Source organism: Temnothorax longispinosus, chromosome 12 (assembly GCF_030848805.1).
Source record: "Temnothorax longispinosus isolate EJ_2023e chromosome 12, Tlon_JGU_v1, whole genome shotgun sequence".
NCBI classification, from domain to species: Eukaryota; Metazoa; Arthropoda; class Insecta; order Hymenoptera; family Formicidae; genus Temnothorax; species Temnothorax longispinosus.
Genome location: NC_092369.1, coordinates 7,191,271 through 7,217,315, shown reverse-complemented (window position 1 = coordinate 7,217,315; position 26,045 = coordinate 7,191,271). Strand labels below are relative to the sequence as shown.

The following is a 26,045-nucleotide window of genomic DNA, read 5'->3' as shown; positions in this document are numbered from 1 at the left end:
CGCCGCACTTGCGTATTGTTTTCGCAATAGGTGCCGCACATCTTATCGCTCGATCGTAGCGTCGCGACGTCCTTCACAATTTATTGCACTAGACCCCGCTTATCTCACTCATAATCATCCTCTAATTATAACCGTCATCGTCGATAAAATGTCAGAAAGATTGAAAGCGAACGATCGACCCTAACGGCAGTCCCCCGTTCTACGCCCCATTCTCGATTCCCGGTATTCGCCGGTGTGTTTACTTTACGAATGGGTAGGGCGGCTCCTTCGTGAGTGGAGAAGGTCACGGGGTTTGAATTATACCGGGCCGGTAGTGACGTCGGCGAAGATAATCACACGTCTCGCAACGGTCAGTTCATCATCGCGGTATCGGGCTCTAAGGGGGCTGATGCATCGTGGAAAACCCGGCACGAACCCCGAGAGCCGGACGGAAAACGGAATGTACGAGTCAGGGTGGGAAAAGGGGTGTAGGAAGGGTGAGAGAGAAAAGGGCGACACGAAGAGGTCGACCTCTCCCAGCCCTAGCTCAACGTCTCTGTAGGACGTGGTAGGAACTCTATTAGCGGTGGAAAAATGAAGTAAAAGACGCGACGAGCGCCAGAGAATATAGACGTCCACTCAAACGTGATTCCGGCGGAGCTCGTTACCGCATACATATATTACTATACTTTTAAATTTAATTGCACAAGACGGAGATTGCTCAGAATGCGGTACACTAAAGAAATTCAAGATTATTAAAAAAAGAATGATAATAAACAATGGTAATTAACGTAATGAAATTCAATATGTGAATAACTGCATATAAATACGAAAAGATAATTTATCGTATATATCAGGCTTATAAAAGCGCTATTATAATCTTAGGTCAAATAATATTAGGTCAGATAATATTAGGTAAGATACTGAATAAGATAATATTAGGTAAGAACATATTGTTGATGGAATATTCTACGTTTGCATTTCAGGTGCCTTGCAGATTACCGAATCCGACGTAAGCGATCAGGGGAAGTATGAATGCGTTGCTAACAATTCCGTAGGCACAGAGTACTCCAAATCGACCACGTTATATGTAAAAGGTACGTAACTGTTTAAAATTTAACTGTTTACAAAAGCTTGCACGTGAATATTGCAGTGTATATTAAATTAATTAATTTTCGAGCGTATTTCATAATTACAGTTAATAAATATAGTTTTTTATTGCTTTATTAAATGCGATATAAAAAGAAAAAAGAAGAAAAAATATTCTAATGAAAATCGGCGAATCTGAAGCCGCAAAGGACGATGTTTTTGTTGACCAAATAACGAACGCAGCGTGTGTTCGTCGCACAGTCACGCCAATGCCATAAACGTAGACGTTTTCCTGTTTGTAATTAAAATTAATGCAACGCAATTAGGACGTAATTAAAATTAACGGGCGGCACAAAAGGCTCGCGCGACTCACATAGCGCGTGTTATTTGTCGAGACTTTCTGTTCCTTATATTCTCGCCGCGATCTTGAATCTCTATGGTTGTGTGTTTCCGTTTAATCGTCAGCCACGATTTATAAAATCTGCGCGATGGCTTTACAAAGTAATTATTTTGCTATGCTTCGCGAATTTTTACCGCGGACACAGTTAAGTGTCGTCGACGTAAGACGCGCGCACGTAATAATTATGCTTTAATTGGATGCGCCATTACGCGCGTTTGCATTTCGATTTAATGTCACTCGTAAATAAATAAAATCAGTGTGCTCAATTTTCACATAATGTAACTTACATACTGCGAAGGATCATGCAATATGAAGGTATATTATGTACAAGATCTGACTTTTCGCATCTTTCTTATTCAGAGATGTATTTATTTTTCAATTTAAAATTAGATTTGTTCAACAAACATGATTGGCAGATTTTTTAAATAAGCGATTAAGAACTTAAAAATTTTCACGAATTAAACTTCTGCATGTAAATAGGTAATCAAATATTGACTTTTGTATCTTGCTTTAATATAAAGCTAACATCAAGTCGAGATTAATCTAAATTTAAAAAGATCGAAAAATTGAAAGAAATTAGATTGAATAAAATTTAGTCAATAAAAGATATTTATCCTGACGACTGTGCTGTGCTTCAGTACGTCGTGTTTCACCAAGCTTCTCGATTCCACCACCGGCGGTGAGCGAGGTAATGCTGGGTGGGTCACTGAATCTCACCTGCGTCGCCGTGGGTGCGCCTATGCCCTACGTCAAATGGAGAAAGGACCCGGCGACCGATCTAACGCCGGAAGACAACCTGCCGGTCGGTAAAAATGTCCTGATGCTGGTGGACATCAAGGAGTCCGCCAATTACACGTGCACAGCCGCCAGCGATCTCGGTGTAATTGACGCGACCACGTTGGTGAAAGTTCAATGTTCGTATCAAATTTTCGACTTGTGAAATCCCTTCTTTAATTTAGATAGATTCTATAGACCTTTTATGGATTTTCACGTTTTCTGGCTCACGTTATCGCGGATTACGTGATGCGAACCGATTAATCGCGCGTTGCGTTCACCGGATAACTAATCGATCAGCAAGCTTAGACCTTGCATTATAGCAGCAACAACCGCCATGAAGCAATTTACCACGGAGAGCTATTTGGAAAAGGATCTTGATGAGGAAAATATTTTTACTGTTACACATTACAGCCAAGAAATTTAGCGTTTGCAATATTTCTTTCTAGAAGCTCTTAAATATCGCGACGATTTTACACTCATTTCGGAATAAATGATTTCGTACTCTGTGAGACTTAAACGTGATATTTATGAATTGAAATGATGGAGAGGTAAAGCCGTAATAATCCCCCCGCAGCTCTTCCCGGCCCGCCGGAGAACGTTCAAGTGTCCGACATCACTGCGACGTCGGTGAAGCTGAGCTGGTCCTACAAAGGACCGGATGAGCTGCAGTATTACGTAATTCAGCATAAACCGAAGCACGTGAACCAGGCATATGCCGAAATATCCGGTATCACGACGATGTACTACCATGTTAGGAGTCTCAGCCCGTATACGGAGTACGAGCTCTACGTGATAGCCGTAAACAGCATCGGGCGTGGTCCCCCAAGTGCCCCGGTGATAGTCACCACTGGTGAAACAAGTCAGTACTATATTATTGTATTTTTACTATCGTACTATTCTCTAGCCATTTTAATGCTTCTATTGTGGTTAGAAACGATTATTTTCCTTTTCAAAAAATATATATATATAGTTCACGCTTCCAATTTCGTAACATTTATTAGTTAATTTATTAGGAAAATTGACTTTTCTAAGAAAATCTTTATTTGATATTGCAATTTATATCGAAATAGATCAATGTGACTAACATCTACAAATGTCATAATTAGATTGCCCGTATAAAGAGATTTTCCCCTAATTCGCCGTTTCCGTGCTAAATTAACAAATGAGGGAAAATATCGTTTCTGCAGAAATATGTCTTATTTTATCAACATTCTTCTCTCGTCAGTCTCGAACTCATCGTTCGATCAAGCTTAACAAGACGTAACAACATCTATTAAATCAATCATCTTTGACGTACACGAAAACTTTATTGGGTCGTCTATATCACGACCGCTACGACAAAGTAAACCCACTCATGAATCAACTCACGTTTCATTTCTGTGCCTCGCAATGAACATACGTATACGTGCGTCTCGCGGCAAGCTTATTCGCCGCTCATTAAAACGCGAACGCACTTCGAATCCGACGACGTCCGTGCTTTTTTGCGCGCATCCATTCGCGAGGATCGGAGAACAATAAATACAAAGGCGTAGTGAAGGAACGGCACTACTCCGACATGAGCGTGAATTTTTTGCACGTAGATAGAATTTTTGTACATACCATCGAGAAAGAGGAGCGAATTTTTACGCAGATTTTTTGAGGGAAATTCTGTATTTTTTCCATGCTGTCCGCCGTGGACGCACGATTTGATCCATGTAAGTGACAAGAAAATTTTTTTCACCTATCACCAAACCTCCTCCCTTCCCCATCTGCTCTTTGTTGCACCAGTGTGTTAGTGTTTTTGCGGGGCCGTTCTACAGCGTTTCATCGCGCTTCGACGTCTCGTGTCATTTGTGTATTTTTTACACTATATCCTCATCCCCTATGTCCCCCAGCCTCTCACTGCCACTTTCACTTTTCTCACTCTCTCTCTCTCTCTCTCTCTCTATCTCTTTCTTCGTCTCGAATACGCGTCTCCGTCTCCCTTTTTTCTTTTTTGCAAAAGAGGGGAGAGGAGCGAGAAACGAGAGACAGCACGCGAAATTGCACCTTTCCTAACAGAATAGTAGCACACTTCTCACCACGTGAAAATACGAAGGCGACATGTACCGCTCTCGTAGTTCGTATTTTCACTCCGCATTTATTGCCCGCATTTATATACCGAGAATTGACAATAATCGTTTGACATTTGTTTTTTTTTTTGCATAGCGGAATCGACAAATGGAGGTGCCAGTAAGTCAAATCATATACTAAGAGTGCCGTAGTGATTCATTCACACCGATTTCTTTGCCTGTGTAGTTCTTGATTTTGGTTTCTTCTCGTTTCGTTACCTCGCGCACACATGATTGTCACTTTAGCTGACACAAATACGTATACATACTTTGCCACCCTTAATGCGTATACATCGATACGTGCGCAATTTTCGTCTGGATATCTTTGTAGTTAATTGCGTACAATGTAAATTTTTGAAAATGTATCCATTTATCACCGTAGTGTCGTAGTGACGCAAAATGGAATTTAATTTCGTTCTTCTCTTCCCTATTTTTACATCGCACCTACTCTTGGTTCTTATAGTTTTTTTTTAAGGGTTTCTTTTTGGAGAGCTTCTTATCGTGTGACTAACTGACATGTACCGCCCTTCCGCGTCTTCGTGTGTATCTTGGTTGCTCTTCGTCCGGTCTCCCTAATAACGCTAAAAACCGGCTAATCTCTTTTTTAGAACCCGGTACAGCGCCGCGGAAAGTTCAGGTACGGCCGTTGAGCTCCAGCACGATGGTCATACAGTGGGACGAACCGGAAACTCCGAACGGTCAAGTAACGGTCGGTGTCTTTTTCGAAATTATCTTTCACCGCGGTTTTCCTGACTTTCGCAACGTTATCGCTAACGAGCGCGCGATATGCTCCTTCATAGGGATACAAAGTGTACTACACAACGGACTCGAATCAGCCCATGGCGTCGTGGCAGTATCAGATGGTGGATAACAGCCAGTTGACAACCATCTCGGAGCTGACGCCGCACACGATCTATACGATAAGAGTCCAGGCGCTCACCAGCGTCGGTCCTGGACCTCTCAGTCTGCCGGTGCAAATCAAAACACAGCAAGGGGTACCGAGTCAACCCGAAATGCTAACGGCGGTCGACATCGGGGAGACCAAAGTAACGCTCCAATGGAGCAAGCCCGCTCATAGCGCTGAGAATATTCTCAGCTATGAGCTGTACTGGAATGACACTTATGCAAAGGTAGGCAGTTATACATTTTTTTAATGTCAAAATAAACTTCTTTTTAACGATAACTTGTTCATCCCTACTTTACATTCACATGCCAGGCATCGGGCATTAATGCTTAATATAATATATCCCGTATATCCTTTATTTTCTCCTAATGCTATGTTAATTTGAAAATGATATTGAAGGCAATAAATAAATTTTTTTCATCGCTCGGGAATAGAATGGACCAAAGTTCGAGAGATAAAAAATTTTTGGGTTTTTATCTAATGACGATGAGTAATCTATGGATCTAACCCTTCCGGCATTTCTGCTCGAATCAGGAGAAGCATCATCGCAGGATACCGGTGACCGAGAACTACACTTTGAGCGGCCTGTATCCGAACACCTTGTACTACGTATGGCTGGCCGCGAGGAGTCAAAGGGGAGAGGGTGCTACGACGATACCGTATCCGGTTCGCACCAAACAGTACGGTAAGCAGAACGCGCACGAATGCATACGAAATCGAATGAGTTCATGCAGCGAGGAGTGCCAGACGCATGCTGATACGCGATTGTCGCGAGGCCGAAAGGCGGTCGACTACTCGATATCCCAGATATCGTGGCGATCTCGGGTACGACGCACCTGAGCTCTCCGGATCCTCGCGCACGATCGCGCATCGCGATGGCACAGCAGGTAGGAGGTGCTGTAGCGCTAGACGCTCCTGCAAGTAGCGTAAGCTATCGACGCACAACACCTTGGAAAGAGCCTTTGAAAAAAAGAAAAAAAGAGCGAAGACCTTTCGTCTTCGAGAACGCGTTTAATAAAGAAAGAAAAAGGAAAAGAGAGCGTAAAAAAGAAAGGGAAAGACAGAAAAATAGAGAATAACGTTGAAAACAAGTGAAGTGTGGGAGAGTGAGAATGACTGCATGCGTTGCAAATAAGAAAGCCGTTTTTGGATGCCACTTTATATATATATATCTATATATATACGTACATATCATACATATAAATTGCACTAAGCACTGCATTGATATATGTGTGCATTTTGGGCACCTCTTTTCATTCTCGATAACATGATTGATTTATCGTCCGTTCTTCAGTTTTTCGTTGTCTCGTTCCCTTGCAATTATATAAACGTGTAACTCGTTAACTCTGCGGGTTATACGCCCGAGTTAACACGAGCCGCTCCGGGAGAACTGTCTCTAATCACGTCTTTTTTCGACTGTTCAAGGATCGGTTCATGACTTTTTACCTTGAATATTTTACACCTCTCTGAACCTTGGCCAAACATACCGTTTTGTTGGTATCCCTCGACAGTTACCGTCGATTGTGCGCGCGTCACAACGTTGAGACCGTCAAATCGAGAAATACGAAAATTTGTTCGCTCGTCGCTTGGCGTGCTAACCGAGCTATCATTCGCTCATATGTGAAAATGCAAACTACAAACTACTACTACTACTACTACTACTACTACTACTACTTGCAAACTACTGATTTAAAAAACTTAGTTTTCATGAATTAATAATTATCCGACAACGAAGTAACAAAAGTCACGCTCCACGACAATAATTCCAATGCGGCAACGTTTTTTTCGTATTCTCGTCTTTGACCTCAAGTTAGAGACTAGTATGATCGGCCGGTAACTGCCGATTATGACCCTCGATTTTGTTTTCTTCCCCTCCTACAACTGAGTGTTATACAGTCCCCGGGGCTCCGCCTCAAAATGTAACCGGCAAGGCGATCAGCCCGACTTCCATATTGGTAACGTGGAAACCGCCGGCCGCTGAACACTCCAACGGGAGGATCGCCTACTACAGGCTGCAAGTCATCGAGAGCGGTCGCTCCGACTCCGAGGCGAGGACTATCAAACTGAATGACACGCGTTTCGTGTTGGACGAGCTCAAAAAATGGACCGAGTATCGGATCTGGGTATTGGCCGGGACCAGAATAGGTGACGGGCCCCCGAGTTTTCCTATCTTGGTCAGAACTCACGAGGACGGTATGTATCACAGACACTGACTGAAAGTCTCTCTGTTTTACTTCAGGCACGCGAGGAGTAACGTGTAAAATCCGTGGTGACGCACAGCGCGAGAGGGACGAATACCATGGTCGATGTTCTCCAATAGCTATCGCAATATACTAATTGACAGAGATCGATATCGATCGTGATACGATCTCGATGTTTATGTTATTCAACAAAAATGTATAACGATCGTAATCGCGGTAGAGAAAACCTCAACGCCGCGGTCGCTACGAGTTTCACACGCTAAGCTTCGCGAGGAAGAAATATTATATATTGGGATGAAGTAATAACGCGCCTCATCCGAGAGCCAAAAATATAAAAGCCCGCCAAAAGTCAGTCCGGTTATATACTCTCGCGCGGTTCCAGTGCGGGTTGCGACGACACGCCGCGTGTTATTCTTGATCCGGTGAATGCATTACGTATAATATACATTACTGTATATTTTCGATTTCAGATTTACGCTAACGTCACTTCGTCACCTATCTCTCTTCCCAAACTCTCAAATGACCAGATTCTCTCTCTCTCTTTCTCTCTATCTCTCCTTTATCACGATTTTCTGTTCTGTGTCCTCTCTATCGTATATCTTTTCTCTCCAGTGACTCTACACTCATGTTATATTACATTGTGTTTACGTTTTTATATTCTATTAAATTACATTATACAATATATTATACTCTGTATTATATTATATATATGAGCTTTCCTCTTCTCTCACGCCGTTCTTGTGTTACAGTTATAGTTTCGAGAAACGAACTATCGAATCGCCCATCGTGACGAGAGAGGAAAAGAGAACGGACACGGCCCTTTTTTCCGGTCGGGTTACCTTTTTTTTGCGCGAACAAAAGTTTTGAGCGCGCACGACTTTTTGTATTTTTCGTGCCTCTCCGATCACGCTACTCCGATCGCTTTCCTGTCGTTCTTTTCGTAACCTCCTTCACTCTTCCGATTTTTATAAAACGGCATCCACGCGAAACATGAAACGATGATGGCCCTACTTTTTTGGCTGGCGAGATTTTATATTTTTGGATTTTTTGCGGCAATAAAATCTCCGATTTATTCTAGCTTTCCCGAAATCTCCCAAAAATTCCTTTCTCCCAACCCCCTCTCTTTTAGTGTGCCCACAATCATTTTTTCCAGGTGCACGCAGCCACGGATTTTTCAGAAGCTGATAACCAATTTTTGAGCTCAGCTATTAAAAGATGAAAGAAAAAGAAAGAAACGAATTTTCTTACCGTTTTTTACAGGGCCTAATCGCAACTCTCTCTTTGTTCGTTGCCGTTGGTTTTTTTCACCCCCCAGCCCCACTTTTAAAACTTGGATATCTATTTTGACACGCTAATTAATATCTAATTATACTCACTCAAGTGTTTTTGTCTTTCCTTAAAGCATTTGCAGGAGGATGATCCAGGTTTTGAACAGCTAGTTTTTAAGATCTATTCACATTATCGTAATATATCAATATTACCTAATAATATGTACTCATTACACTCAATGTTCTTTCTGGTGGTTACCGTGGTTACGTCAGTAAAGATGTTTCGTTTCTCTCCTTTAGTTTATTAATTCACTCTTGCCACGTGTTATGAAGATAGAAGTCAGGCTGGCTGCCCCGCGTGCCATTATTTCCGACACTCTTTTTTTTGTCCTTTTTTTATACCGCCACTAGCTGCATATGCCACATGAAACATGCGTAAATAACACTAACGAACGAAATTAAATAACAACTTGTTACACGTGCAACAATCGGACGAAAGTAATGGCAACGCGTGGGACAGCTTGCGAGTGAAGCGCTTACGTATATATATATAAAAACTCTAGCGAATGTTATCTCACACACAAGAATATATATATATGAGACGCACTTTTTCACTATATATATATATATATCACACATATATATATTTCTATATCTCTGATATATAAGGCTCTTTTGTCTTTAGTTGAGATTTAGTTCTACCTATCGTTTGCACATGTTTAGAGCATGCCTTCGTTTGTTTAAAGATTCCTTAACTTCCCACGATCCCAGAAATGCAACCCCCTCGAACTTGTCCCGTCTAAAGAAAAGGAAAGAAATCCGAACCGATCCCCCCTCTCCGTCTCCGACCATCGAAATCCGCCGAACTGTGTCGAGTCTGCGATAATCATCTCTTCCCGACACAAACGAATACGTTCATCTTATACCATCTATATCCTATGAATGGCATGCCGATGCATGAGACAGTTTTGCTTTCTGTTACTTCCTGTTCCCTGTCCCGACCGAGCGGCATCTCCGAAAGTGCCGATCGATCCCGCATGTCGAACGTTTTTCGTCCCTCTATTGCCGAATGACGTCCAACACGATCCCTCTCTCTTAACAAACGAATTCTGCACCGAGGGAAAAAAAATTTGTTTGCACGATATTTATATATAGTAGTTGTTGAAAAAAATAACTCCGCGCGGTCGTTAGCCACGATATTTCCCCGGGAAATCATTTAATCGTAACGATAACTTCTCTCGGTGCGGAGAAGGGGCGGTGCGGTACGACCGTGATCGTTAAAAGTTTCACGGCGCGAGTAAGTAGAAACTAGAAACAACGAATCGCGATATTGAAAAACATAATCGCACAGGAGAGCTAAAGTTGAAAAACAATTTGTTCCGGTAAAAAAAAAATCCAAAAGCGAGAAAGGGAAGTAAGGTAAGAAAAAGAGGGTGGTAATCGTACAAACGCTATTTATCTTTAACGGGCTATGAAGATATTCTCGTTTGGACACATATGGAGAGCGTCATTTGTCGCGGAGGTATATTATGTCGCCATGTGATTGTTGAACGAAGGAGTCGTACCGACGCGTCCGTAACGATCTTCCCGTGTGCCTTTCACCGTTCACCACCATGGAACACACCCCCCCCCCCTCGGATCCTCTTTCGTTTCTTCACCCTCCCGCCTGCGCTCCCGCTCCTACGAGCCCCCGTTCCCGGCATTATCCCGTTCACGGAGTAACTGATCCGGTGCCCGTTTACCCTCCCGAAGCAGACTCGGCAGAGCGAAGCGAAACGATAAAAAGCACTGCTGAAAGCACCCTGCCGTGTAAGCTCGCACATTGTCAAGCACAAAGATTCACCGTCACGTGTATAGCACATATATATCTTCTACGCATACGTTTACTACTATTACTGACTGTCATCGTTCACTATTTACCGAGAGATATCACATTGCTGCTACATGGTATTATATTATATACTGTCTCACCGTATATACGTATGTGTGCACGGGCACTTTGCAAAAATCACGTAAAAACGCGCGCCGGCACCGTGTTTCACATTTATTACTTCTCGCACCCACCACGCACGCATACACGCACCCCGCGGAGTCTCGCAGTGCCACGCGCGAACGTACGTACACGTACGTGCGTACGTCCACGTCGCGTGGTGCTGGCCGCCGCGCCGTCGTAGACTTGTCCTTCTTGCCCACCCCCTGTGCACCGATTCTCAAGAGCACCCGCTTTTACAAACAATTCGGCTGCGAGATAGCACGTAGCATTCACGTAGGACACGTGCGCGGGCGTGTGCGACTTGGATATGCGTATACGTAGAGGCGTTAACGCTCACATGCTGCGTGAGAGAGCACCGTGCACAGCAGCGGCTATACACGTCCGAATAAATATTATTATAGACGATGCAATATCGTGCCGCCGAGCACCAGCACTGAAAGCACCCTCGAAAAGCACCCCCACTGTCGACTGTCGTGCAACCTGAAGCTCCTTCCTGAGGCGATCTCGAAATGGCGCGGTACAAAAGCCATAATAATAACCGAAATGGTAATGGATTGTTGTTGCGAGCAACGTTGTTCGTTTCGTTGCGGTAAAAGCGCGGTCTAATAATATTAGTGAAATTATATTACTGTATCGGGTTATTAATTTGTGAACACTAGCGAATATTAGCGAAAAAAAAGCAGATAATATGCACAAGCCGATTGTGTTAAAAAATTATCCGGAAGGAAATATGAAAGTTATTTCATATGCAGAAAAAAAATCGGTTCGTGCGGAAGCTGTTTTTATCGAAAATTTACTAAGCATACCTACAGAAATTTATAACCGATACTATGTATAATATCACGAGAAAGATAACAATCGATGATTGACGATTATTGGTTCGCGATACATTTTTTTCGAGGTCGCGACAGGAAGGTGCGCGCGTGAATGCGTGAGTGATTGTGTAAAAGGATATCGGATGGAAGGAGGACGACACGCGTAAGAAAGCGTACGCGAAAAGTGACGAAAAAAAAAAATCAGGGAAGTGATCAGTCACAAAGGAAAACGGTATACAATATAAATCGAATTGAGAGTTCGCGCGATATTTTCTCTGCGCCCAAACGTCCCCGACGAAGAAGAGAGTCGGGCAAATTGTGTCGATAAAGAGAAAGAAAAAGAAACGTTCGCGAGGCGTTTTCTTGAAAAGAAACATTTGAATACCAATATTCATCAGACCTATTTCTGATTATATTCTCATTTATATGCTCATCAGTCACAATTTTCGTGAATTCGACGAGTAGATCGTTTCCAACGTCGACTTCGCCTCCGCCGGAAACGATCGGTGACCGTTTAACATCCGCGTCAGCGGAGAACATCCCCATAAAAAAAAATAGCACGCACAAGAAATGGAAGTGCAAAGCGCACGCTCCAAAATAAAACACTCAACTTTTGCTCGTGCGTAAAGTATCCGGCGCGGATGAAGTACGGTCTGTCCGTAAAAAAAGAAACTCACCGTATGCTGCGCTGACCGCACGGACGAAAACGAGAAATCTGGACATACGTAGACTGCGAGCATCAGGTCCCATTAATTTTCATACGTAATCACTCGACGGCCGTTTTTCTATTACGTATATATCTTCGCTCTCTGCATGCGAGACTCTGATCCGTTTCCAACTCTTTTATGTCTCTGTAAGTGAAAACATAGTACTCTGTTATTCAGATGATACTTCGATATGTACGAAATATTCTATTTTAAATGCCATATATAGCATCTCTTTCTACATACGTATTCTACTTTTTTATTCTCGAGAAACACGCACACGTTTTTTTACATGGGTATCTAGAGAAGGTATATAATTACATTGTATATGTAAATGTGATTTATTTCCTTTTATATCTCTGAACTTTTTCATCAACGGTTAAAGCAACGCTCTTTTCGTAGGCGTAATTTAAAGTCTTAAGAGCTTCGGCTGCCCGTTTGATTGTTCCTGATTGTTTCCTTCAATTTTTTACTTAACACGTAAACTATATTACTGTTATGTCCCAATAAAACGCATGATTTATGACAGTTCGTTTCCTTTAGCTCGACCCAGCTAGTTCCGCCAATTTGAATTAGACATTTTAGATGTCATCGACAGTTTCGACCACACTCGATCATCGACAGGTACGCGAGCACGATTCGTTAATCAAATAAACGGCACGGCTACCTCTATCACCGCGTCTCGGCAACGGCTGTCGAAACGTATTTACGCGCGCGTTTTACGTGGAATTTTGTGATTTTTGCGTGGATGAATGCGCGGGTGGATGTTGACATTGAGAGAAAGAGAGAGGAGAGACGAGAAGGGAAAGAAAAAAGAGAGAAGGGAAGGGGAGACAAATAGCGGGGTACTTTTTTATGGTATCCCAAACGGCTGAGTGATCTCACTGTGTCTGTCTCTCCCTTTTGCTCTCTATTTCTTTCTTTTAGTTTCTCCCTCTGTCTCTCTTTTTCTCTAATTTACCCTGCCTCCCCTTTGCTGAAGCGACAAAAGTTTTTGATCGAGCTGCTGTTTTTTGCGGGTGACTTTTTGGAGTTGCAAAAAGAAGAAAAAAAAAAGAAAGTAAAACAATTTTTCCTCAGAAGACACTCCACCCCACCGACATGTATCCCGATCTTGTATCGTGAATTTTTGACTACATACGTAAAATGTCACGAGAGTAATCGCGAGTTTTTCTCACGACTGTCCATTTCTATAGAATACCGTAGTGATAACCGACGAAACCTTTTCTCTCGTTTGATACATCCTAGAAACCGTCCACCTTATTCTTTCTTATGGTTTCTCCTACCTATAGCTTTCTTTTCGTAGGCATTTTATCATAGGTCTTCCCTTTGATGTCTCGTGTCGGGGGAGGAAAAGAAGGGGGAAGATTCGAAATTTCGACGCTCTAAGATTACCATTCATCCGCGATTTCGGGCAAAGAAACGTGAGACAATTTGGCCCTCGTGTCCCGCCCCCGACACGAGGCAGATGAACACATTAAGCCTTTAGTTATTTCATATTTGGAGTAGTGATTGCGCATGCCAAAAAAAAGATATTCTCACGTCTCCCGCCTCTCTGCGACCAACTGCAACCGAGGGCCAAAGCGATCATTCATTTTTTTTTTTGGGTCTATGTAACGATCGATTGGAATCATGAATCTTGTTGCCACCGACATTCGTTAGCAGTTGCGAAATAAGCGGTGTGATTGTCAATCGAGCGCATGAGGCCGGAACGAAAGGACCGAATCGAGCGAATGCGAACGCGTGCCTGCTTCGAGAAGAAAAGGATAAACGAGATCTCTGTCTATATATATATTTTTTTTGTCGTAAAATCGAGAATATAGTTATTATATAATAGAGAGGGCCAATTTTGATGATAATAATCAGTAGTGTGCTACCCATTGATATGCCTTAAAGATTAATTAAATTACATTACACTGTAATTCTACTCAATGTACGTGCGAAGTTGACACGAATTTTTACGAGTTTTTTTTCCCACTTTTTTGGCGACTTTTGGGGCGCAGCTGAAAAAAGTGAGTATCCCTTAGCTCGTCTCGAGTTGTGCCATGACATTTTTCTATACCGTCTATTTTTGTTTCACTTTTCCTTTTTGTCACCGTCTGGTTTTTTGCATATGTACACTCTCATTTTGTTGTCTGTCGAGAGAGTCCAATCTCAAAGTGTCGTCCTACAGTTGTTTTTTGTCTTTTCTTATTTTTTTTGTTGCTGCAGCCAGTGAATTATATTATAATATAATCTTGAGGAACATATTACATACATTATAACGCTGCGACTGCGCGCGCTCGCCACCCTTGTTTTTTGCGCTACATAGCGAAGTTGTAAGTGTGATCTTGATCTTACTTGACTGTGTATACATGCGAGAGCTAGAAGCAGAGCGAGCACGCGATCTTCCAATCGCTTCTCATCAAGTTCGCGCTACGACGATTCAGTTTTCTGCGTCGGAATTTTCTGTATGTACTTTCGTTGCGGCGCAAGTTTCATTTTTTGCGAATCCCTCCGCCGTAGAGCTGCTTCTACTGTTATATATATATCGTGCGGAAGTAGGTATTAGGCAGTGCTGGTTTTTTATCTGAATTTTTATTTTTCTCTCACCACGTTTTACGTTTCCCATTTCTCTCTCACAACCGCGCCAATTAGCCGTTTAGCGAATTACGACGAATACTGGACCGTCCATGAGACAATCGAGTTAACTCGTCTCGCGAAACACCGACGTCCTGGCATCGCGACGTCAGAACGGGGGTTAACGCGGGGGTTAACGCGAAATACGCCGTATGTGGCACAGTCGCGTACTCTCTAACTTCCAACAGTCGTGTGCAGTGGCCGTGGTTGTAAATAAACGTTGTAAATAGGCAACGTGTGTATATTTACCCCGCCACTACCTCGCATCCGTTCGAAGAGCAAGATTCCGCGACTCTGCCGTCGTCGCCGTCGTCGTTGCGGCAACTTTCGTCCCCCGGCGAGCGTACTCGTTGCCCTCGCAACCGCCTCCGCGAAAACTCGCGTGCAACTAACTATCTACTTGGTCTCTCAAGTCATGGACTCTCCAATATTGCCGCTGTGTTATCGTGCCCAACGTTACCGCGTACTTTACCGTGTCTACGCGCGCGCGCTTGTATATGCAAAGTCGAATGCGCGCGGGCTAAAGAAAAAAAAAAGAATTGAAAAAAAAAGAGAAAAAAGCATTATTGGTATTCAAATGGAGGATTGTAATCGTATCAAGGGGCGTAGAGCATGGGGTACAACGTGCCTCGTAATATTGTTTGTACGTCGTTTTGTCCGTGTGTGATTGGCGGCATGTAATTACCTTCTCCACTATTTTCTTCGTCTTCTTGTTCTTCTTTTTACCTTATGGTCTCTCTTTCGTTCGCGAACTTTATTTTACTTATGATTTCTCTCTGCAACCGCCGCAGTCGCTGGTACTTTCGTTTCCTTTTTCGATTGTATCTCACTGCTACCTCGTTCTCGCTGTCAACTACTTTTTTTTCCACCCCGTTTACAGCGACGAATTGGACGACGGATGGACGGTCGCGAAATGTAGAGGAAACGTTTTCGCATTGTATAAAGACCGATTTTACTTCTCGCTTTTCTTTCTCTAAATACGTTTTATCGTATGACAAAGGTACCTTGTCGCTACCGACATATTACGCTTATCGCTTCTCACGTTGTTCTTTCGCTTCTGGAATGTAAATAATGACGTAATGATCTTCCGGCAGACAGGACAGACTGTGAATGACTTACATACTCTTTTGATTTCTTTCGTTTCTCACTTTTCGATCGCGTTTCTCTTTAATTTCACACAAAGATATTTTTATTTATTATTTCAGGTTTAGTAAATTCGTTATTTATTATCTCCTGTCCGCGTACGTCTGTGGGTGTACATGGGCGTGTGTCTGTGAGTGTGAGCGTCGGACGAGCGTAAAGTGCACGAATTAATTATGGATTGCGTTACAGTGCCGGGGGATCCTCAGGACGTCAAAGTCACGCCGATCAACTCGACGGCGATACACGTCAAGTGGCAGCCGCCGAAAGCGAAAGATCAGAACGGCGTCATACGGGGATATCATATACACGTGCAAGAAGTGAGGGAGGAGGTCAGTTTGCGGCTGCTGCACGATCAATAGCGTAGCGTTAGAAGTTTTGGGCTCTTACGCGAAACTTCCTGATAAAACCCGTTACCTTCACTATCGTCTCTCTATTCACGTGTAATATTATCGCGAGTTCCTTTATCCTTCCCAGTTCTTGTTCAAGTATTAATAGGATATACGTCTTAAGTAACACGATACTAAGATCTTTAAAGCGATTCTATAGAATATTTCATAACGGATAAACAAATTTTGACGATTTATTGGGAAGATTGTGAAGAATATCGCGAATATAGTTCTATTTCAAGTATAGTCTCATAAATATTAAAATATCCATCCCACAAAGTGATTTGAAGATTTGAAAAAATTGTCGAAGTATTTTTTATAAATTTTCCTATATTTTTAATGTAACAATCAAATTAAAATTAAAAAAAAAATAATATAATTTTGAAACTATATTATCTGACATTATCAGCATCTCAGCATCTGTTAACAATATCTTTCTTTTGAATGCTTAAATGAAATGAAGTTTAAATGAAAACAATGGCAAGTACTTAGACAGGTAAGGGCGAGGACTCGTAGTACAAATTATGATGGTTTCTCAGGGGAAAGATTTATTGAACGAACCGATACGTCGAGACGTACACGATGACGGCGTACTAGAAGTGAACATCACCGGATTGCAACCAGACACGAGATACTCGGTGCAGGTAGCGGCATTGACGCGAAAAGGAGACGGGGACCGTTCGGTACCGATACACGTCAGGACGCCGGGCGGTGTACCAAACAGACCACAGGTCAACGTAAAGTAAGAATCGCCTACTTGAAGCTACGAGAAATATTGTACCTTCATAAACAATTTGAATCGAATTCTATGCACGTTATATTTTCTCAGAGTCCTAAGCAGAGGCCCCGATGTCTTGGAGCTCGAATGGGCCCAGCCTACTCAAATCTACGGTAACCTGCTGGGATACCGTATTCGATACGGTATAAAAAATCAAACGCTCAAGGAGGAATTTATCGAGGGAACGCGTCAGCATACGTACAAAATTACGGATCTCGGTGAGAAAAATTAACATGCACTATTTTTTTTATTAATAGCCTACTGTATTGTATAAAAATTATTATTTCATGTCATATAAAAATAGTATTGATTTTCGTATTGAATATTCTTCAAGATACATAACATATATTTTTCTCTTTACGTTTGATGTGATATTATACTTATTACGATAATAACTATAATTGCTCAGTTTACTAGGTAATTTTGAAGTTACTTGTATCTCCCTCCATTTAATGAGTTATTTGTCAAATAATAAATCTGTAATAAATAATAAATCTGTAGGAGAACAAGGCGTTGATTACGAGTTCAGAGTAGCGGGCAAGAATGACATCGGCTTTGGTCAAGAGACCGTACGGTATTGGTTCAGCCCGGAAGGCGAGCCAACCGGGCCACCGACAAACCTGTCGTACTTCTTTCAAACTCCCGATACTGTGTGCGTGACATGGGACAAACCGCTTCGGCAGCACAGAAATGGCCAGATAATCGCATACGACGTGCAATTCAACAAAAAGAACGATCACTCTACCACTATTGATAGAAACACGACCAAGACGAGAGCGGTATTCACCAATCTAGAGGAGAACACTGAATACGTCTTTCACGTGCGAGCACACACATCGCAAGGCAGCGGTCCGTACTCCGAGAAAATCACGATAATGACGGAAAAAGATATCGGTCGAGCTCCGATGTCCGTAAGAGCCGTGGCCACATCGGACTCCAGCGTGGAGGTATGGTGGGAGCCGGTGCCGAACAGAGGGAAGATCGTCGGTTACCAGATTTTCTACACAACAACCGCTGTGGAGGATCTCGATGAATGGAAGCAAAAGAGTGTCGGTCTGACGGAATCGGCGGATCTGATCAATCTCGAGAAGTTCACGCAGTACGCTATAACAGTAGCAGCGCGCTACAAGACTGGTCTCGGAAGACTCAGCGAGAAAGTCACAGTGAAGGTGAAACCGGAGGACGTACCATTGAACCTCAGAGCGCCGGATTCATCAACGCACTCGATGGCCCTCTCCTGGACCCCACCCATAAGACTGACTCCTACGAAGTACAAAATCTCGTTTGATGCTGTTAAAGAGTTCGTGGATTCTCAAGGTATAACGCAAACACAGCTCGTGCCCCGCAGACAGATCCTATTGGAACCTCAAATCACAAGTACGACAATAAACGAGCTGCAACCATTTACGACTTATAATGTCAACGTGAGCGCTGTACCGCGCGACGGTCAGTACAGACCACCGGCGAAGATTACAGTTACTACGCAGATGGCCGCGCCCAAGCCGATGGTGAAGCCGGACTTCTACGGTGTGGTCAACGGCGAGGACATTCAAGTTATCCTACCGCAAGCTTCCGAGGAGTATGGTCCAATCTCGCACTATTATCTCATCGTTGTGCCCGAAGACAAGAGCACGGCCAATAAACAGCCGGATGAACTGACTGAGGATATGATCAGCGGGAAAGGTGCTAAGCAGGAAAGAGAAAGTGCGCCCTATATAGCTGCTAAGTTTCCACATAGAGACATTCCGTATACGTTTCATTTAGGCAGCGGAGACATCTACGAGGGATATGAAAACCGAAAGCTCGCCAAAAATAAGCGCTATAGAATATTCGTACGAGCCGTAGTCGATACTCCACGAAAGGTAAGATACGAGGAGCTATTCGAGTATTTTTTTATATAAGTTATTTGTGAATAAATCTGTAATTATGAATAAAATATCTCTTTCAGCATTTGTACACATCGTCACCGTTTTCTGAATATTTGTCTCTGGACATGAGGGAAGTACCTCCCGGCGACCCACCACGTCGGCCAAATCCTAACACGCCTCCGGATGGAAACCCAGAAGTTTCTGTAAAAACTAGCGGTCAAGAACCAGGCATGGTATGGGTAGTTGGTCCTATAATCGCGGCATTGATGGTCAGCGTTTGCCTTGTACTTTTATTCGTTATTAGAAAGTAAGTTGCATTTCTTAATGAAAGATAGATAAAGTTTTTACGGTTGAATTGTGGATGCATATCTAATTTCTCTTAATTATTTCAGACGAAGACAGCCATGTAAAGCACCGGATCAAGCAGCCGTTACACGACCGCTCATGGCAGCAGATATAAGCTCTAATCACGCACCGTCGGATCCGGTCGAAATGCGGCGACTAAATTTCCAAACCCCTGGCATGATTTCACATCCACCGATTCCTATTAGCGAACTAGGCAATCACATTGAACGCCTGAAAGCGAATGACAATCTCAAGTTCAGTCAAGAATATGAGTCAATAGAACCTGGCCAACAATTCACGTGGGACCATTCCAATATGGAAGTCAACGCGTCGAAGAATCGTTACGCCAATGTAATCGCGTATGATCACTCGCGAGTAATCCTTCAGACAGTTGACGGTATGCCGGGCTCCGATTATATCAACGCCAATTACTGCGACGGTTACAGAAAGCAGAACGCATACGTGGCTACCCAGGGACCGTTGCAGGAAACGTTCGGAGACTTCTGGCGCATGTGTTGGGAATTGCGCACCAGCACGATCGTGATGATGACGAAGTTGGAAGAGAGAACGAGGATAAAGTGCGATCAGTATTGGCCTACCAGAGGATCCGAGACTTACGGACAGATGACTGTGACCATCAGCGATGTTCAAGAACTAGCAACCTACTGCATTCGCACGTTCCAGGTTTGCCGAGCAGGTTATTCCGAGCGACGGGAGATAAAGCAGCTGCAATTTACAGCTTGGCCCGATCACGGCGTGCCAGAACACCCCGCACCGTTCTTGCAGTTCTTGCGCAGAGTTAGATCCCTCAATGTGCCCGACAGTGGACCATTGGTGGTGCACTGTAGCGCGGGCGTAGGAAGAACTGGCTGTTTCATCGTGATAGACTCAATGTTAGAAAGAATCAAACACGAGAAAATGATCGACATATATGGCCACGTCACGTGCCTACGTGCTCAGAGGAATTACATGGTACAGACGGAGGATCAGTACATCTTCATTCACGATGCCCTGCTGGAGGCGGTGATTTGCGGCAACACGGAAGTACCGGCTAGAAATCTACATTCTCACATTCAAAAGCTCATGCAGCCGGAAATCGACAATATAACTGGAATGGAACTGGAATTCAAGAAACTTTCCAACATCAAGGCTGACTCGACCAGATTTATATCCGCGAACCTGCCATGTAATAAACACAAGAATCGATTGGTCCATATTCTGCCTTACGAATGCACCAGAGTATTCCTACAGTCACAACGTAATATCGAAGGATCTGATTACATAAACGCGAGCCTGATCGATGGATATCGTTATCGCGGCGCCTATATAGCTACGCAAGGTCCTCTGTGCGATACCACTGACGATTTCTGGCGTATGCTGTGGGAGCATAATTCCACGATCGTCGTTATGCTGACGAAATTGAAAGAGATGGGCCGAGAGAAGTGCCACCAGTACTGGCCGTCCGATCGATCTATCCGTTATCAATGTTTCGTCGTGGACCCGATCGCGGAGTACAACATGCCGCAATACATTCTGCGAGAGTTCAAGGTGACGGATGCGCGCGACGGGGCCAGTCGCACGGTCAGGCAATTCCAGTTCATCGACTGGCCGGAACAGGGTGTGCCGAAATCCGGCGATGGTTTCATCGACTTTATTGGACAGGTGCACAAAACGAAGGAACAATTCGGCCAGGACGGACCGATCACCGTGCACTGCAGTGCCGGTGTGGGAAGGACAGGTGTCTTCATAACGCTTAGCATCGTATTGGAGCGAATGCAGTACGAAGGTGTGGTCGATATATTCCAAACTGTGAGAATATTACGCACGCAACGTCCAGCTATGGTTCAAACCGAGGTTCGTAAACTCCTAATTTCAATGCTTTGTAAAGTATTTATAATGTATATAACTGCGTGATATCTCATTTGCGATATTCTTATCACAGGATCAATATCAGTTCTGCTATCGAGCTAGTTTGGAGTATTTAGGCTCCTTCGATCATTACGCCAACTGACAAGCCGACACTCGCGAGCAGAGGGATCTGTCGAGGGATAAGCGAGACCGACAAAGAGATATCGAGAGAGCAAAAGTACGACGTGTCTAGTACAATAAAGTCGTGTGACATACTCGTACCTTCCAAGGACAAATACAGTAGAGCAACGCGATTACTAGTGTCGTGGGCAGTTAATATAGAGATGAAATGTTTAGTCAATGGTGTTGCAGTAAATGCAAATATGCCGGAAATTTTCACTTCTGATATAGCAAATACCCGTGCTGAGAAGCACTCGGTTTAGGCTAATCTCTTTTTAGAAACTAGATTTGAAAGTTCCCTCGTGGTGACGCGAGTCAAAACTGCCGTTTAGAAGTACGTACAATACGCGTGGTTCCACGAGCGATCGTACGGTGTCACGTAGATACATTCTTTTCTTTTACGCGAACAAAGCGGATTCTTAATTCTCAGGCATTCTCTCACGTCGAAGAATCAATCAGCTAAGTACGACGATGTAATCAAAATTACGAGCCGTCATAATCGCGTAGGATTATATTCGCGAATTAGTAAATTGGAACATATCCCATTGTCAAGTCGATCATTCGCAAAAGCATTTTTTAAGGTCTAGATAATCTAATTTTAAGATAGACTGAAAATTATTACGACCATATCTCTCCCACTTGAAACATGATGCATTTTCCGTGCATAGTATCTCTTACAAACTAAGACAATGAAGATCAAAACCTTTCCTGTTTATCGAGGTTTAAGAGTGCTTCCTTCAATAACGAATTGCATAGAGGAACGAAATGGTCTCGATGTCGATGTCCGTGTCTGTGAGAGAGTACCGAAACGCACATCAAGAAAATAAGAACCTACCATTCACCGTACGTGGCATATTCCACGAGTACTTACTAATGTAGAAAGAAAAATGGATTGAAAAACCAGTCGAGTAACCTTTCTGTAGCCATTACAAAATAAAGAAAGAAAGAGAGAGATGAAAATTTCCGCTCACAAGAAACAAAAAAAATTGCCATACTGCCAAATTGACAATTATTAATGCTGTACTCACTTATGAACAGTAGAGATCTTCTCATTATAATAATGTTAGATAGATTATAAGAAATTGTTTTTAAGGATAGATTAAGCGACGCCATTAGGGAAATGAGGATGAAAGAAGGACCCGAGTGAAAGAAGGATGAAAGGAAACGGTGCCTATTCAATGAAAGGTGCGCAAGTGAATTTGCGCACGTTTCTATAAAAGAAGAGAAAGAAACTAATTTAAATAGAAGCACTGTATGTTGAATTCGTGTACTGTTCTCCCGAGCCCTCGATACCCTTATGTACAAAGTTCCAACGTAGCTTCTACCTCGAATATTTCTACTTGCCATTCAAATATATTAAAATAGTCATAAATTCAATTACATTTGCATCGGTTCAATGTTTTTTGGCTTACGAATACCTTATATTAAAATCAAATTTACGCTGAGTATTCATTGTTCATTGTACGTGAAACCATCAACATTTGCAATATATACCTTTTCTTTTTCAAATGCCAGATCAATGCCAAGAACATATAATGAAGAACATCGCTACATTATATATTTGTTACGGTGAGAATATTTAATTCGGTAGTTCTATAAGATTTCTAATAATTATATAGAATCACTGGCTGTACTGGCGAATTAATAATATATTCGAATGTCTTTTCTTACGCATTTATCAACATGACTAGTGATTCTACAGAATCGTAGATAATTTTATAAAAGCGCGAGTTATTCACTTTTGCCGTGACATTATCCATTTTGTATATTAATCACGACTTCGGATACACGTATTGCAATTTAAAGTTGCAAACTCTCCAGTTTACGAGGACAATAATTGTGCGCTCGATTACACTTTCGAAATCTACATGATATACTATTGGTAATACTATTTGGTATAGCAAATATATCTTAGAGTCAACATTTTAGAAAATACCAATTAAAAAAGGGTACAATAAGGAACGTAACGTCATCTAAATAAAGTAATTTATCAATCAAGAATTTTTTCTGGTTTTTGGCATTCTTTTGGCTGTAACGATTCTATACCTATGAAATATTTCTAATATTTTGAAACTACATGTGAAATGCCACACAATAATGCAATTACACGATTTTATACAATTTTGCTCGAATATACTCCTTTTTCCATTAGTTATTGTGGTTCGAGGGTTAGGAACTGTGACTAAATGTACATAACTGCACCGTTTGTCATTAGTAACATTATATAAATATATATATAAAATGATAAGTAATATATACATAGATATACATATACATATATAAATATCATAAGAGATGCGAGTGTGCATAAGGACATGAAGATGTTTAAGAAGATATAGGTATTTTCCAGACTACCGTGTTAAGTTTTAACAAAAAAATGTGTAATCTACTCAGTACGTTGTATCTACCTGTATTCTCTCTATATCTTTTATTCACCATTTTTACACTTTTTTAAATACTTTTTTAAGTAGAGTATTTTTTAAATTATACTTATCGCATTTAACAAATGTACTTTTATACAACGGCTTTCGAACAGAGCATTCCTTTATGGATTGGATTCTGAAAAAAAATTACTTATTCGCTTTAGTGTTATATTTTTTTTCTTTTGTTAACAAACTGAGGGCCACATTTCATATAGCAATTAATACCATGTACTTTTTGTGCTTGAAAAAGTACTTAATTTATTTTATATTAAAATGTACGTAATTTTATAAGTAATTACATCCAATTTTTCACTGCCTGTTAAACCATCACTAATTTATAGTATAACGGTAATAGTATTACTTAATGCATAATAATACTAGTTATAAAAATAATTACGATTTGCCTTATGTCTCAAAGTTCATTACATAACAGTAACATTTTAAATAAACGATGTATTTTAAGTTATCACGTTAAATATTTCTGGGGCAATGGCAGTAGATCCTTTATTACGACTTAATATTTGGCCTTCAGAATGTAACCATAACCAGGTATTTACTTTGACATGCAGCATCTTATTTTGAAAGAATTATGTATTTATACAATAGTTTTTGTATAATTGCTTTTCTTATAATTTCAGTTTATTACAAACATTGCTTTAGCAAAAATTTTTATATAATATGCTCCTACTAAACGTTTTCAAGCAAATTAAGTTGTGATTATTTTCAAACGGCAGGAAAGGTTTCACCAATATTTTTATTTCTTTTTTTCGTATGCATAATTTTGAAGACTGTAATCGGTATTTAAAGACTCACACTCCTCAAGACTCCTCAAGACATTGTTAATGAAATGTTATACATGGTGTATGACTGGATAACGTTTAACAGCTCTCTTGCAACATATGACGCTGAAAACGCTAAACACAAAACTCAAAACAATATGTTTTAGGACATTAGGATATAAGAATGGATGATATATGAACAATTATAAGTTGTACATTGGAAAGTTTCATCTGTAAATAACACTAACTTATTTCCATTGAAATATTTTTATCTCGTTATTGTACAATTAATCATTCCAAGTTCACGAAGCAAAATTATTTTAATTGCTAATTTTGATGAAGTAGTTCTCGCTGTGGGATCATTTCTCAAGAATCAGTAGCTTTTAAACTTTAAAAGTCAAACGCCGTGTACACACTGTGGTTTTTATTATAATGTTCTTAAAAAGAGAAAAAGACTTTTGCTAAAAATAACTTTCAAATCATTATTATAAGTATTCATCTGTAACAAATCATTGAGCGTTTCATCCCACTAAAGAGTCTTCTTAGAATACTGTAAAGCGTATTAAGTTTTAATAGCGTTAAACTTGGCAGAACTTTCGTGAGGATCTTATAAATTTCGAAATTTCAATGTAATTATTCTCAACACATGTACTTTGCCAACTTTCTTAATGGCTTCACGTTTAAAGTCCCAAGCTAAAATATGTTAAAAAAAAAAAAAAAACGAAATTGAATTATTGTATAAATATACTACTAGTTATAAATTGATATCGTTAAACTGTACTCACTAAAATTTACTGCTACAAGGAAGTCCACAAAATATTCGTACATTTATATTATAACATAATAATTGTAATGTTACACTAAGTTTTTTGTATCATTCCGAAACTTTCGTGTATGTTGTATTTTAGTACCGTAACCCTTGTTAGTCTTTAATTTTTTAATGATCTAAAATGTATAGCAAACGATATGTGGTTTGTTGTATTCTTCTTCTTGAAAACGTATACAACTCGCGCGTGTCTTCGGAGCAGTTTTGATAATATAATAAAATACAATCGGCTACTATAGGCTCCGTGCAATATAGCGAGTTTGTTATTGTGTATAAGATCGCCTCTCAAATTCATCTGTAGATGAATCAGTAAAGTGACGCGGATCCGAAGAAGAATATGAATTTAAATGCAAAGAATAAGTCAAATACTAAATATCGTTGAAAGAATGGGAAATTATTTTGTGATACTTTCTTGCCAGAAAGAATACAACAGGCTGAGGTAAAAACATGATAAATGCAATGTTACTGATTAACAACTATACAAAATAAATATTGTGTAATAGGAAGAGTCTGTTGACAAGGAAAAATAACGTGTACATTATGTATTGCCTTGCGGCATTAATAAACTAGTACTAACATAAAAGATGCTTCCTTCTTTTTCAAATATAAGTGTTTATTTTAACCCTTCCA

At 41.3% G+C, this 26,045-nt stretch overlaps 1 protein-coding gene and 1 long non-coding RNA gene across 10 annotated transcripts in view; one reads left to right on the top strand and one right to left on the bottom strand.

The window, feature by feature from the left end:
- Nucleotides 1-15,265, bottom strand: part of LOC139823292 (uncharacterized) — a 132,445-nt gene extending 117,180 nt beyond the window's left edge. The window contains exons 1-2 of the long non-coding RNA XR_011734734.1: nucleotides 15,089-15,265; nucleotides 12,194-12,367 (exon numbers count right to left, since the gene is read on the bottom strand). This is a non-coding gene — a long non-coding RNA (uncharacterized lncRNA). The remainder of the gene's footprint in view (nucleotides 1-12,193; nucleotides 12,368-15,088) is intronic.
- Nucleotides 1-25,998, top strand: part of Lar (tyrosine-protein phosphatase Lar) — a 380,644-nt gene extending 354,646 nt beyond the window's left edge. For 5 of the 9 annotated variants that reach the window (XM_071795665.1, XM_071795666.1, XM_071795669.1 and 2 more), the window contains 15 exons: nucleotides 966-1,076; nucleotides 2,107-2,382; nucleotides 2,820-3,104; nucleotides 4,433-4,456; nucleotides 4,944-5,044; nucleotides 5,136-5,465; nucleotides 5,774-5,924; nucleotides 7,136-7,432; nucleotides 16,172-16,311; nucleotides 16,908-17,110; nucleotides 17,198-17,364; nucleotides 17,648-19,008; nucleotides 19,095-19,321; nucleotides 19,407-21,213; nucleotides 21,302-25,998. In XM_071795665.1, coding sequence (XP_071651766.1) covers nucleotides 966-1,076; nucleotides 2,107-2,382; nucleotides 2,820-3,104; nucleotides 4,433-4,456; nucleotides 4,944-5,044; nucleotides 5,136-5,465; nucleotides 5,774-5,924; nucleotides 7,136-7,432; nucleotides 16,172-16,311; nucleotides 16,908-17,110; nucleotides 17,198-17,364; nucleotides 17,648-19,008; nucleotides 19,095-19,321; nucleotides 19,407-21,213; nucleotides 21,302-21,370 — 5,549 coding nt within the window. In that variant the 3' untranslated portion in view covers nucleotides 21,371-25,998. Of the gene's footprint in view, nucleotides 1-965; nucleotides 1,077-2,106; nucleotides 2,383-2,819; nucleotides 3,105-3,134; nucleotides 3,940-4,432; nucleotides 4,457-4,943; nucleotides 5,045-5,135; nucleotides 5,466-5,773; nucleotides 5,925-7,135; nucleotides 7,433-16,171; nucleotides 16,312-16,907; nucleotides 17,111-17,197; nucleotides 17,365-17,647; nucleotides 19,009-19,094; nucleotides 19,322-19,406; nucleotides 21,214-21,301 lie in introns of those variants that run through there. The other 4 variants (XM_071795668.1, XM_071795670.1, XM_071795671.1 and 1 more) reach the window with 4 other exon arrangements.
- Nucleotides 25,999-26,045: the final 47 nt, after the last annotated feature.